The sequence below is a fragment of the Haematobia irritans genome, chromosome 2 (genome assembly GCF_050003625.1).
Source record: "Haematobia irritans isolate KBUSLIRL chromosome 2, ASM5000362v1, whole genome shotgun sequence".
Classification (NCBI taxonomy): domain Eukaryota; kingdom Metazoa; phylum Arthropoda; class Insecta; order Diptera; family Muscidae; genus Haematobia; species Haematobia irritans.
This window is the reverse complement of record NC_134398.1, coordinates 147267096-147283104: the sequence shown is the minus strand read 5'-3', so window position 1 is coordinate 147283104 and position 16009 is coordinate 147267096. Positions and strand designations below refer to the sequence as shown.

At 34.8% G+C, this 16009-nt stretch overlaps 1 protein-coding gene across 1 annotated transcript; it reads left to right on the top strand.

Annotated features, from left to right (window-relative positions):
- Window positions 1–10660: 10660 nt before the first annotated feature.
- Window positions 10661–15754, top strand: LOC142225102 (juvenile hormone acid O-methyltransferase-like). The gene is made up of 3 exons (XM_075294874.1): window positions 10661–11034; window positions 14977–15260; window positions 15335–15754. Exons 1-3 carry the CDS (start codon window positions 10661–10663, stop codon window positions 15538–15540), a joined length of 864 nt encoding a protein of 287 aa, XP_075150989.1. The 3' UTR covers window positions 15541–15754.
- The last annotated feature ends 255 nt before the right edge of the window (window positions 15755–16009 follow it).

Genomic DNA, 16009 nt, shown 5'->3' with positions numbered 1-16009 from the left:
ACATACATAATTTTATAATATAAACATAAATTTATTTAGGAGTGAACAGTTTTTTACTAGCATTTAACACCATCGCTCTAAAATTCCTTTTATTTTTCTTTAATAATTCATTTTAAAGAAAATAAACTTTTTAAATTGTTTTAGCTGTAAAAGTCGAACTTAATGCCCGCTTTTATATTTGATGGTGTCCGTCAACTCCTCGTGGACTACTTTTTAATAAAGAGAAACTAAACTTTGTTTTTTTTTACATTTTACTGTGTAATTTTTCACTATTTCCTCCTTATTTCATTTTACCGTCCCAACTCTAAAAAGAGTATAGTGCCCTTTCGTTATTTTTATGAAGACCCCTGATTCCTTTTAACGAACCAAGAAAAAAATAATGCCAAAATGATAAACAAAACACATGTCCACACATACATAAAATGCTGCTCTCAAGGCGAAAACATAAGCTGTTTGTTTTTCAAATGTCTATTCTCTTGGTTCAGAATGTATATTCTCTTTATTCAAATGAAATAATATTTAGACTTAAACATATCAAATTTTTGGCCTTATCATAAAACAGTTTTCCGAAACAACATACAAGCGGTTTCACAGAAATTGTTCTCTTTTGACTCTTTTGCTGTGTTATATTGATATCTTTCGTCAACTCTCCCGGTTTCCATCTCTATTTCTCTCTATACTCTCTCTGTCGCTTTGAATAAAATATCACAACATATGTATGTTTAGTTGAAATTTGTAAATTTATATATGTTTGTATTCACACATATGATTTTTATGAAACATTCATGCCCCAAACATAATATATTCTAACATATTAACATAGATGTCCCAAACATTTAGTGTTAGTTTAGGAAAATTACATGTTCGCACTTAAATATATTGTGGTTTAAAATCGTGCCCGAAACACATTTTGTTTATATCGGAACATATGAAAAACATATTTTTCTAACAGTGTAGTATTTAGCGTCAACACAATTTGTAATAATTTTTACATTTTGGTGGCGCTAGAGGAGGAAATTAGAAGCCGGCAAGGCTTGATCTTTAACAATGTCTGGTAAACTTTATTCCTGTAGAAAATTTTGTCAACATTTTATTTCTATGGAACATTTTGTCAAATTTGTATTTCTATAGAAATTTTTTTCAAAATATTATTTCTATAAAAAATTTTCTCAAAATTTTATTTCTGTGGAAATTTTTCTCAAAATTTTATTTCTATAGAATTTATTGTCAAAATTTTATTTCTATAGAAAAATTTCTCACAAAAATTTGTTTATAGAAATTTTTTCCAAAATTTTTATAGAGATTTAACAAAAAAGATTACTAATTTGGGTAGAATTCTACCAACTGTGGCAACCGTGGTGGTAATACAAATTTATATTCTAAGTTATATATGTTGCATATTCATGTTTTAAGATAATAAAGTACTTAGAACCATTTTTGTTTTGTAAAATTTTTTAAATTTAACGAAAAATATAGTAGGGAAACTTGTTTGGGAATGTATGGGAAAGTAGGGAACTGTTTTTGTCCTTGTAGGGTAAACCGAACATTTTCCCTGGCAACATTGACTATGAGCTATAGTCAGATTGACACAAAGCACCCATAGACATGTACCCCTTAATTATACCCTTCACCACTACTGTGGTACAGGGTATAATAAGTTTGTGCATTTGTATGTAACGCCAAGAAGGAAAAGTCTGAGACGCATCGTTTAGTATACCGATCGTCTTAGAATTAAATTCTGAGTCGATTTAGCGATATCTGTCTGTCTGTCTGTTTGTCTGTCTGTCTGTCTGTCTGTCTGTCTGTCTGTCTGTCTGTCTGTCCGTCTGTCTGTTGATGTATTTTTGTGTGCAAAGTACAGCTCGCAGTTTTAGTCCGATTTAGATATATATTTTTCACCGATCTGGTCGTAATTGGCGTGTATATCAACCGATCTTCCTCAAATTCCGTACATCCGAATATTTTATGAGTCTCGAAAAACTTGCAAAATATCAGCCAAATCGGTTCAGATTTAGATATAGCTCCCATATATAGCTTTCGCCCGATTTACACTCATTTGCCCACAGAGGCCAATTTTTTGCTCCGATTTAGTTGAAATTTTGCACAGGGAGTATAATTAGCATTGTAGCTATGCGTGCGAAATTTGGTCGAAATCGGTTCAGATTTAGATATAGCTCCCATATATAGCTTTCGCCCGATTTACACTCATTTGCCCACAGAGGCCAATTTTTTGCTCCGATTTAGTTGAAATTTTGCACAGGGAGTATAATTAGCATTGTAGCTATGCGTGCGAAATTTGGTCGAAATCGGTTCAGATTTAGATATAGCTCCCATATATGGCTTTCGCCCGATTTACACTCATATGACCGCAGAGGCCAATTTTTAACCCCGATTTAGTTGAAATTTTGCACAGGGAGTAGAATTAGCATTGTAGCTATACGTGCCAAATTTGGTTGAAATCGGTTCATATTTAGATATATTTCCCATATATAGCTTTCGCCCGATTTACACTCATATGACCACAGAGGCCAATTTTTTACTGCGATTTAGTTAAAATTTTGTACAGGGAGTATAATAAACATTGTTGCTATGCGTGCCAAATATGGTTGAAATCGGTTCAGATTTAGGTATAGCATGCATGTATATGTTTTTCTGATTTCGACAAAAATTGTCAAAATAGGAACATTTCCCTTTTAAAATCGCCTCTGTTTAGTCGAAAAGTTGTAAAAATTACTCTAATTTTCCTCTACTTCTAATACATATATATCGAGCGATAAATCATAAATAAAAGTTTGTGAAGTTTCCTTAAAATTGCTTCAGATTTAAATGTTTCCCATATTTTTTTACTAACATTTTGTTCCACCCTAGTGCATTAGCCGACTTCAATTTTGAGTGTAAAGATTTTGTAGAAGTCTATCAAATTCTGTCCAGATCGAGTGATATTTAAATGTACACCCTCAAAAAAATCGCTTCTCTAACATATGTTCCAAACATATTTTGCAGGAATCACATATATTATTGGATACTGCCGAAACATTAATATGTTTGTTTTATGTGAACATATTATATGTTTGGAAGCATTTTGAGCCCAAACATATTATATGCTTGGAAGAATTTGCCCCAAAGAAGATTGGGCTCATTCCCTCACATAATTTTCCCTTCCACGAAATTTTTTAGTTCTTGGCACCTTTTTGTGTAATACAAATAATGTTGAGGAAATTATTCAATTTTTTAAATTTTACCTTTCGCCTGGACGGAGAATCGAACCGAGGACCATACAGTTTGTAAGCCGACACACTATCCACTGGGCTACGTAGCTGTTATAGTCACCTGTAGACAATTATCGTTATAAGTTACATTTATATAGCATAGTTTGCAGCGCCCACGAGCCCATGCAAACATAACATTATTTAACAGAAACATACATTTGTTGGCCACGTGGAGCAGTGGTTAACATGTCTGCCTTGAATGCAAAGGGTCGTGGGTTCAGTCCCTGCTCCGACCGAACACCATTTTTTTTTAATTTACACATTTGTACATAATTTCATTTTTACCTTTAAGGCCGGTATTATGTTGGCATTATCACTCCAAAATGGAAATGTTTTGCCTTTTACTTTTCTTTAATAATTCATTTTAAAGAAAATAATCGTTTTCAATTGTTTTAGCTGCAAAACTCGAACTTAATGTCCGCTTTTCTACTTGAAGGTGTCCGTCAACTCCTCTTGGTCTATTCTCTTGGTTCCGAATGTCTATTCTCTTTACTCCGAATACTCATTCTAATATTCAAATTAAATAATATTTAGACTTAAGCATATTAAATTTTTGGCCTTATCATAAAACAGTTTTCCGAAACAACATACAAGCGGTTTCACAGAAATTGCTCCCTTTTGATTCTCTCGCTGTGTTATGTTGATATCTTTCGTCAACCCTCCCGGTTTCCATCTCTATACTCTCTCTCTGTCGCTCTCTGAATAAAATATCACAATATATATATGTCTACTCGAAATTTGTAAATTTATATATGTTTACATTCACACATATTATTTTTATGAAACATTCATGCCCCAAACATAATATATTCTAACATATTAACATATGTGTCCCAAATATTTAGTGTTAGTTTAGGAACATTAAATGCTTGCACTTAAATATATTGTGTTTAAAAATTGTGCCCGAAACACATTTTGTTTATATCGGAACATATGAAAAACATATTTTTCTAACAGTGTATGTATTTGGGACAAACCTTTATATATAGCCCCCAATATATTTGACGGATGTGATATGGTATCGAGAATTTAGATCTACAAAGTGGTGCAGGGTATAATATAGTCGGCCCCGCCCGACTTTAGACTTTCCTTACTTGTTTTCTTAAATATGCAACTGCGGTTTATCTCCCAGACCTATATGTTACCCCACAAATGCTTATGATTACTAATTCTGTAATGGTGGTTTAGGGTATGATATAGTCGGCCCCGCCCGACTTTCTACTTTACTTACTTGTTTTTGCTAAAGAAAATATTGTCAAGATTTTGTTTCTGTAGAAAGTTTTGTCAAAATTTTATTTCTACAGAAATTTTTGCTAAATATTTTTTCTATAGAAAAATTTGTTAAAATTTTATTTCTGCAGAAAATTTGATTTCTATAGAAAATTTTATTTATTTGTAAGTTGATAAGGATTGAGGTCATGTTGTAATAAAACCAAATAAAATCTTAGCTTTAACACTGAAAAAAATATTGTCGTGGGGCCATAGATTTCATGTCCTTAAAATACGAATGAAAATTTTGCTTGGCGTAGAAGACGCATTTCTCTAATATCTAGTGTTTTTCCTTGTCCAAAAGTCGATAAATTTTCCAATGAAGTCGTGTTGTCCTTATAATTAAGTGATTGGACTTACACATGGGTATCATAACATGAAAGAAACATTTTTTGGGCTCAGGTCAACTTGACTTTAATAATTCAGAAAAATTCTTTAAAATTAATGAAATTGTCTTTAAATTTGTTGTCTTTTTACATCTTGGCTACAAAGCAAAAAATCGTTCAAAAATAGGACATGTTTTTCAACACTTTATTTTAAAGACGTTTTTTACTTGAAACATAGCATAATTTCTACTGGAAGTCGAGTCTGAATTTGGAAAATAAAGTTGTCGTTAACTCGTTTTTGGAGGACTTTGATAGCATATGAAGAAAAAAGGCGAAAAATTAAAATTTGCTTCCTAGAGTCAAGTACACAAAACCCAAATTTAAAAGAGAATTGTGTCTTAAAAGTGTCCCTACGTGAATTCTGCGCTTCTTTGGCTCGGAATCAATACCAAAATTGTTAAAGTAAAAACAAAATCTTTGGAACCGGGCATACTTTTTTTTTAGTGTATAGTGTTTTATTTTTAATTATTTCCAATATTTCGAAAACCATCATTGTCAGGGGAATTAACTTTAACAAAAGAGGACGGACAACAATGGTGTTCGAAATGTTTGAAATAATTAAAAATAAAACACTATAAAGACTAAGATTTTATTTTGTTTTGATGACCTCCAGCATTACAAACTCTACAAATAATTATACTAAAAGGTCAACAGTACAACAATTTTTATACCCTCCACCATAATGGGGGTATATTAACTTTGTCATTCCATTTGTAACACATCGAAATATTGCTCTAAGACCCCATAAAGTATATATTCTGGGTCGTGGTGAAATTCTGAGTCGATCTGAGCATGTCCATCCGTCCGTCCGTCCGTCTGTTTAAATCACGCTAACTTCCGAATGAAATAAGCTATCGACTTGAAACTTGGCACAAGTAGTTGTTATTGATGTAGGTCGGATGGTATTGCAAATGGGCCATATCGGTCCACATTTACGTATAGCCCCCACATAAACGGACCCCCAAATTTGGCTTGCGATTGCTCTAAGAGAAGCAAATTTCATGGTGTAAGTATATGGTCTCTAACAACCATGCACAAATTGGTTCACATGGGTCCATAATTACATATGGCCCCCATATAAACCGATCCCCCGATTTGGCTTGCGAAGCCTCTAAGAGAAGCAAATTTCATCCGAAATTTGGTACATGGTGTTAGTATATGGTCTCTAACAACCATGAAAAAATTGGTCAACATTGGTCCATAATTATATATAGGCCCCATATAAACCGATTACCAGATTTGACCTCCGGAGCCTCTTGGAAGACCAAAATTCATCTGATTCAGTTGAAATTTGGTACGTGGTGTTAATATATGGCCTCAAACACCCATGCAAAAATTGGTCGAAATCGGTCCATAATTATATATAGGCCCCATATAAACCGATCCCCAGATTTGACCTCCGGTGCCTTTTGGAGAAAAAAAATTCATCCGATCTGGTTGAAATTTGGTACGTGGTGGAAGTATATGATAGTTAACAACCCTGCCAAAAGTGGTCCATATCAGTCCATAATTATATATAGCCCCCGTATAAACCGATCCCTAGATTTGGTTGTGGAGCCTCTTGAAGGAGCAAATTTCATCCGAGTCAGTTGAAATGTGATACACTGTGCTAGTATATGGCCGTTAATAACCATGCCTAACTAGGTCCATATCGGTCTATAGTTATATATAGCCCTCAGATAAATAGATCCCCAATCACACAAAAATTGCTCCATATCAAGTTCAAAATTCTATATAGCCCCCATATAAGCGACCACCATATTTCAATTCTGGCTCTCTACGTACCGTGCGAAAGCCCATATAGATTCGTAATTATTTGTAGACTTACCTATATATAACTTTTTTGACTAATGTATACCACGTATGAAAAAAAAAACGATGTAAGATACCACAACCCAAGTAATTCGATTGTGGATGACAGTCTTTCGTAGAAGTTTGTACGCAATCCATGGTGGAGGGTACATAAGATTCGCCCTGGCCGAACTTACGATCGTATATAACATACTTGTTTCTTGTTTAATTTATCTGAACTCCAAGGTATAACATCTCAAGCATTCAAAAGTATTCGAGAATAAAGAAATAAATCCATCAAAATATTTGGAAATAGAACCATATTTTACTCCACATCTTTGGCATATCTTAGGAAATGTGTTTATGTATCGACATACGCCTGTTTCTATTTACATAAATAAATCGTTCAACTCTAGTCCGTTGTCAGAACTTTATAATATTGTACATATGGTATTGGTATAGCTCAAAATGATTATGGCTAAATAAAGTCACTTCGAAGTTGAAAAAAATATTGACACCTTAAATTCCTTCGATAAACTGTCAATAAATTGTTTTACATATGGGTAAATTTTTATTTATTTGTTTTCATTGATATCTTATTTGCCGTATCTATTTATGACTTCAATTGTTCAATTACACTAGTTTACAAAATAATTTTTTTTTCATGTACATTTGATGAGAGGTGACTTTTCTTATGTATTTTGATCTGGTGAATTCAAAAATGATGGTTAAAAATTTTTTATGGAACAGTTTTTGAGATATCCTGTTGTTTTTAGTTTTTTGTTTTACTTTTTTCACTAAACAAATTATAACATGAGCTAGAAATGTCCGATTCTATCGTTGTTGGCACTTGAATGCAAGGTATTGATATGTCGAACAAACGTACATAAAATAGGGCCAATATTAAAAAAAAAACAACAAGTATATACGGCCGTAAATTAGGCCGAATCTTATGTACCCTGCACCATGGATTGCATAGAAACTTCTACACAGAAAAAAATATCACCAAAATATTTCCAATTAAAAAGTTAATTGAAGTTGAAAATGTTTACAATTAATAAATTAATTGATACAATTAACTTTTTAATCATGATAGAAACATTAAGTTAATTAAGCCAATGATTGAAAATTTTAAAATTTTAATTAAAAAATTAATTGATACAATTAACTTTTTAATCAAATTCGGAAGACTAATTCAGTTAGAAAAAGTGCTGATTTTTTTTAATTTTTAATTAAAAATGTATTTCAAACAATCATTTGTTAATCCAAATAAAAAATCTAAGTCAATTCAGAAAGTAATTAAAAATAGTTACCTTTTTTAATTAATAATTAATTGAGTTTTGCAATCAACATCAATTAAATTTTTAATTAAATCAATTAAAAAATTAATTGAAATTTGCTGAAAAAATCAATTAATTTTTTAATCAAGAATTTTTTCTATGTCCAATTAAAACTGTGATTGATACTATCATTTTCGTGATTGAAGACATTTCAATTAAAACATTAATTGGATCAATTAATTTGGTGATTGAATCAGAAAAAAATTTTTTTGTGTGTACTAAAGACTGTCATCCACAATCGAATTACTTGGGTTGCGGTAACACTTGCCGATGGCAAGGTATCTTAAATCTTCTTAACATCGTGTTCTCAATTGTAAGTTAGTCCATACGGGGTATATATTAAACCAAAAAGGCCGATTAAATACGTATATACATCAGTTTGACAAAATTTGCTATGGAAATAAAATTTTGACAAAATTTTCTACAGAAATAAAATTTTGAAAAATTTTTCTATAGCAATAAAATTTGACAAAATTTGCTATAGAAATAAAAATTTGACAAAATTTTCTATAGAAATAAAATGTTGACAAAATTTTCTATAGAAATTAAATTTTGACAAAATTTTCTATAGAAATAAAATTTTAACAAAATTTTCTATAGAACTAAAAATTTGACAAAATTTTTGGCTCGAGTGGCAACCATGATTATGAATCGAAATGGAGCAATTTTTGTGTGATTGGGGATCGGCTATATAACATTAGACCGATATGGACCAATTTTGGTATGGTTGTTAACGGCCATATTAACACCACGTTCCAAATTTGAACCAGATCAGATGAATTTTGCTCCTTCAAGAGCTATATATAATTATGGACCGATATGGTCCAATTCTGGCACGGATGTTAGAGACCATATACTAAGCACCATGCTCCGCAAGCCAAATCTGGGGATCGGTTTATATGGGGGCTATATACAATTATGGACCGATGTGGACCAATTTTTGCATTGTTGTTAGAGACCATATACTAACACCATTTACCAAATTTCAGACGGTTCGGATGAAATTTGCTTCTCTTGGAGGCTCCGCAAGTCAAATCTGGGGATCGGTTTATATGGGGGCTATATATAGTTATGGACTGATGTGGACCAATTTTAGCATAGTTGTTAGAGACCATATACCAACACCATGTACCAAGTGTCAGCAAGATCGGATGAAATTTGCTTCTCTTTGAGGCTTCGCAATCCAAATCTGGGGATCGGTTTATATGGGGGCTATATATAATTATGGACCGATGTGGATAAATTTTTGCTTGGTTGTTAGAGACCATATACCAACACCATGTACCAAATTTCAGACTGATCGGATGAAATTTGCTTCTCTTGGAGGCTCCGCAAGTCAAATCTGGGGATCGGTTTATATGGGGGCTATATATAGTTATGGACTGATGTGGACCAATTTTAGCATAGTTGTTAGAGACCATATACCAACACCATGTACCAAATTTCAGCAGGATCGGATGAAATATGCTTCCCTTTGAGGCTCCGCAAGCCAAATCTGGGGATCGGTTTATATGGGGGCTATATATAGTTATGGACTGATGTGGACCAATTTTAGCATAGTTGTTAGAGACCATATACCAAATTTCAGCAGGATCGGATGAAATATGCTTCCCTTTGAGGCTCCGCAAGCCAAATCTGAGGGTCCGTTTATATGGGGCTATACGTAAAAGTGGACAGATATGGCCCATTTGCAATACCATCTGACCTACATCAATAACAACTACTTGTGCCAAGTTTCAAGTCGATAGCTTGTTTCATTCGGAAGTTAGCGTACTTTCAACAGACGGACGGACGGGCGGACGGACGGACATGCTTAGAATTTCACCACGACCAAGAATATACATACTTTATGGGGTCTTAGAGCAATATTTCGATGTTTAACAAACGGAATGACAAAGTTAATATACCCCCATCCTATGGTGTAGGGTATAAAAATCGTGTTTTGCAATGACTCTTTGCCGTCAGAAAAGTATAAACCATTGGAAGAACGCCTGGTTTCTCTTCATGTACATAAAGATGAATAAATACGATGCCAAATCATAGAAATATGAGCCACTCACCCACACAAAAATGCCACTCCGCCAATTAATTTTTGTGTGGGTAAGTGGCTCATATTTCTATGATTTGGCATCGGATATATTCACTTAAGTGCTTAAAACTGTGTCATTTTCGGTCGATTTTCTTCTAGTTGGTCTTATCTCTCGTTCGTTAAAGTATTATCTTTAGGGACATGAAGAGAAACCACACGTTTTCTACATGGTTTATACTTTTCCGGCGGAATAGAGTCATTGTAAAAAACAATTTTGTTGAAAAATCGCCCTACTTTCATCGATATATTTTGAACCACTTAACTTATCACAGATTCAAATATACACATTTGTTCGTCATTTTCGAATTCAGCAGATCAAAATACATAAGAAAAGTCATCTCTTATCAGAGGTAAAATTTCAGTGTAAACTAGTGTTATTTACCAAATTAATATTTGAAATGAACTGCGATGGCATTATGGATGTAGTCAATAAAATAAATATTCACAAATTAGGGTTTGATCGCTCGAGATATTGAAACTCAATATCGAAAGTGTTTTTGGCCGAAGAAGACAGCTATGAATAATCCCGATCTCTATCAAAGAGCTAATGAGGTTCAACGTCATGATGCTGAAACGGTGATTAAGGAGTACACCTCTATGCTACAATGGCTACCTGAAGGAGGTGATACATTTATTGATTTGGGTTCTGGTTCCGGAGATGTTCTTATGGATGTTGTCTATCCAAGGATGCCAAAAAATTTTCAACGAATTGTTTGTACCGATATTAATCCAACCATGGTGAATTTTGCCCGTCACAAATTTGGTCACATCAAGGGATGTGAGTTTAGAGTTTTGGATATGGCTATGAGGAAGCAATTACCAGGTCATCTCGAAGGACAGTTCGATCATGTAACATCATTTTATGCCCTCATGTATGCTCGAACTCAAAGGTATGGTTATTACATCCAAAAACAAAATATTTTTATACCCTCCAGCATAGGATGGGGGTATATTAACTTTGTCATTCCGTTTGTAACACATCGAAATATTGCTCTAAGACCCCATAAAGTATATATATTCTGGGTCGTGGTGAAATTCTGAGTCGATCTGAACATGTCCGTCCGCCCGTCCGTACGTCCGTCCGTCTGTTGGAATCACGCTAACTTCCGAACGATACAAGCTATCGACTTGAAACTTGGCACAAGTAGTTGTCCACTTTTACGTATATCTCCCACACTGAAAAAAAGCATACCCGGTTCCAAAGATTTTGTCTTTACTTTAAAAAATTTGGTATTGATTCCGAGCCAAAGAAGCGGAGAATACAAGTAAGGATACTTTTAAGACACAATTTTCTTTTAAAATCGGGTTTTGTGTACTTGCTTCTAGGAAGCAAATTTTAATTTTTCGTTTTTTCAGCTTTTTTTTCTTCATATGCTATGAAAGTCCTTTAAAAACAAGTTAAGGACGACTTTATTTTCCAAATTAAGACTCGACTTCTAGTAGAAATTATGCTGTGTTTCAAGTAAAAAACGCCTTTAAAATAAAGTGTTGAAAAACATGTCGTATATTTGAAAGATTTTTTGCTTTGAAGTCAAGATGCAAAAAGACAACAAATTTAAAGACAATTTCATTAAATTTAAAGATTTTTTCTAAATTATTAAAGTCAAGTTGACCTTAGCCCAAACATTTTTTATTTCATGTTATGATATCCATTTTTAAATCAAATCACTTAATTATAAGGACAATACGACTTCATTGAAAAGTTTATCGACCTTTGGTCAAGGAAAAAAACTTTATACTAGAGAAATGCGTCTTCTATGCTAAGCAAAATTTGCATTCCTATTTTAAAGACATGGAATCTTTGACCTCACGACAATATTTTTTTCAGTGCATATAAACGGACCCCCAAATTTGGCTTGCAGACCCTCAAAGAGAAGCAAATTTCATCCGATCCGGCTGAAATTTGGTACATGGTGTTAGTATATGGTCTCTAACAACCATGCAAAAATTGGTCCACAGCGGTTCATAATTATATATAGCCCCCCATATAAACCGATCCCCCGATTTGGCTTTCGGAGCCACTAAGAGAAGCAAATTTCATCCGATCCGGCTGACATTTTGTACAAAGTGTTAATATATGGTCTTTAATAACCATGCAAAAATTGGTCCACATCGGTTCATAATTATATATAGCCCCCATATAAACCGATCCCCCGATTTGGCTTGTGGAGCCTCTAAGAGAAGCAAATTTCATCCGATCCGGCTGAAATTTGGTACATGGTGTTAGTATATGGTATCCAACAACCATGAATGAATTGGTTCATATCAGTCCATAATTATATATAGCCCCCATATAAACCGATCCCACGATTTGGCTTTCGGAGCCTCTAAGAGAAGCAAATTTCATCCGATCCGGCTGAAATTTTGTACAAAGTGTTAATATATGGTCTTTAATAACCATGCAAAAATTGGTCCACATCGGTTCATAATTATATATAGCCCCCATATAAACCGATCCCCCGATTTGGCTTGTGGAGCCTCTAAGAGAAGCAAATTTCATCCGATCCGGCTGAAATTTGGTACATGGTGTTAGTATATGGTATCCAACAACCATGAATGAATTGGTTCATATCAGTCCATAATTATATATAGCCCCCATATAAACCGATCCCCCGATTTGGCTTGCGGAGCCTCTAAGAGAAGCAAATTTCATCCCATCCGGCCGAAATTTGGTACGTGGTGTTAATATATGGCCTCAAACACCCATGCAAAAATTGGTCGAAATCGGTCCATAATTATATATAGCCCCCATATAAACCGATCCCCAGATTTGAGCCCCGGTGCCTTTCGGAGAAGCAAAATTCATCCGATCTGGTTGAAATTTGGTACGTGGTGGTAGTATAAGACATTTAACAACCATGCCAAAAGTGGTCCATATCAGTCCATAATCATATATAGCCCCCATATAAACCGATCCCGAGATATGGTTTTGGAGCCACTTGGAGGAGCAAATTTCATCCGAGTCAGTTGAAATGTGGTACATTGTGCTAGTATATGGCCGTTAACAACCATGCCTAACTAGGTCCTTATCGGTCTATAGTTATATATGGTCCTCAGATAAATCGATCCCTTATTACACAAAAATTGGTCCATATGAAGTTCATAATTGTATATAGCCCCCATATAAGCGACCCCCATATTTCAATTCTGGCTCCCGTGCAAAAGTCCATATCGATTCGTAATTATTTGTAGACTTTCCTATACATACCTTTTTTGTCTAATATATACCACGTATGGACTAACTCACAATTTAGAAAACGATTTAAGATACCACAACCCAAGTAATTCGATTGTGGATGACAGTCTTTCGTAGAAGTTTCTACGTAGTCCATGGTGGAGGGTACACAAGATTCGGCCTGGCCGAACTTACGGCCGTATATACTTGTTTTCTTTCGAAACGAAATTTTAGAGGAACGAAGATTTCTTTAATTGGTAGAGTTGTACCAAATAAATATTTAGTATAACCCAAAACCACATAAAGGGTGTTACGGTCTAAATATGGTCAAGGAAAAACGCGTGTAAATCGGTGAAATCGTTTATTTAAAAAATCAAATTAAATTTATTATTCAAGTTCAATTAGTACAAAATTCAGGAAAAATATTCAGTTAGGCTTTCGCTTTTCCAAATCCGAATTGCCGGGCCTCACGCTTGACACCTGCCATCAGATTTTGTACAGCAACCTTGTCCACCTTCTTCGCCGCAGAAAGCCAGTTTGCCTTGAACTGCTGCTCGTCCTTAGCAGTTTTTTTGGTCTTCTTTAGGTTCCGCTTGACAATAGCGCAGTATTTCTCAACTGGGCGGAGCTCTGGCCTGTTGGGAGGGTTCTTGTCCTTGGGAACCACCTGCACGTTGTTGGCGGCGTACCACTCCATGGCCGTTTTACCGTAATGGCAAGATGCCAAATCCGGCCAAAACAGTACGGAACAACCGTGTTTCTTCAGGAAAGGTAGCAGACTTTTATTCAAACACTTTTTCACGTAAATTTCTTGGTTGACAGTCCCGGAAGCTATGAAAATGCTGCTTTTCAAGCCACAGGTACAGATGGCTTGCCAAACCAGATATTTCTTTGCGAACTTTGACAGTTTTATGTGCTTGAAAATATCTGCTACCTTTCCCCTTCCTTTTGCCGTATTAAACTCCTGTCCCGGAAGCTGCTTGTAGTCGGCTTTGACGTAGGTTTCGTCGTCCATGACCATGCAGTCAAACTTCGTCAGCATCGTCGTGTACAACCTCAGGGATCGCGCTTTGGCCGTCGTATTTTGTTTATCATCGCGATTTGGAGTCACTACGTTCTTGTAAGTCGATAGTCCGACTCGTTTTGTGGCTCGATGCACGGTTGTAGACGATACACCCAGCTTATTTGCGGCATCTCGGAGAGAGAGGTTAGGGTTTCGCTTGAAACTACCGGCAACTCTCTTTGTCGTCTCAGCGGCTTCCGGTTTTCGATTTCCCCCCGATCCAGACTTCCTGGCTGTCGACAAACGTTCCCCAAACATTTTAATTACATTTGTAACGGTTGATTTGGCAACTTTTAGCGATTTTGCCAGCTTTGCGTGCGAGTAATACGTCAAGTTTATATTGACCAAATTTTGACCGTATCACCCTTTAGTGGTCAAGGTCAGAGGCTTGATGGCTAAGCCGATATAAATTTGTATATTCGGCGGCGGTATCCATTACATAATACTCTTATTTATTAACCAATGTTACTCAAATTTCAAAGATTGATGTATTAGCCGATCTTATTTAGACTTCTATATTGCTCAACAAAATAAAACTTCATTTCGCACAAACGAAATTAATTTTGTATTTGTATTGAATTTGTATCATTTCAGACAAGCCTTTCAAAATATCTTTGATCTTCTGAAATCCACTGGTGGTGATTGTCTTTTGACCAGTCTAGCTTATCATCCCGCATTCCATGTCTATGAACGACTAAGTCAAATGAGAAAATGGTCTCAGTACATGTTTGATTTGGATTCTTTTATACCGCCACAACAACATTGTCCCGAACCACGGAGGCAGATTATGGAATATTTGAGAGGTGTAGGATTTGATGACTATACCGTAGAGATTCAATCGAAAACTTTCGAATACAGTAGTGTGGAGAGTTTTAAAAGTAAGATAGACTAGAAATTTAGTAGAATAATGGAGATTAATTTAATTTTTGTTGTTGTTTTTTTTTTTTTGAAGCCAATATGATGGCAGTTAATTCTTTTATAGACCGAATCCCTTATGAATTGCATGAAGAGCATATGGACGATTATATGATTGAAATTTTTAAAGAAATGGGTTTAAAAATGGATCCCTTGGATTATTATGGTATTTTCCCTGTTCCTTATAAATTATTAGTTGTCTATGCCCGAAAGTCACAACAGGTGGAAATTACGAGACTTTAATTATACCCGAAAATTACTTCGAATATACGAAAAATTTCCGAAAAGGAATGAAATTTTAAGACTATATTACGATTTTGGTCTGTTATAATGATGCTACAGCCTTCAATAATGGCGTTATCGTCCTGAAATCTACCAAAAAATATTTTTTTTCTGTAAGCAAGTATAGTTCGAAGATCGAAGCTAAATCGGTCCATGTTTTGATATAGCCCCCATATCTCCCGATTTGATTTCTTGGACAAAAAATTAAACCGTAGAAACACACCACCAATTTTGGCCGCCGCCGACTATTTGGGCAGTTCACATCGCCCCCGATTATGTCAGCTGAATGACATAATCGGGGGCGATTATGTCATTCATATTGTCATTGAAGTCATTTTGTCATTATTCTTAATTAATTCGACTTGAAAATGGGTATCTTAAAATGAAAGAAAATTCCGTTTGACTAAGGTCAACTTAGTTTTAATAATTC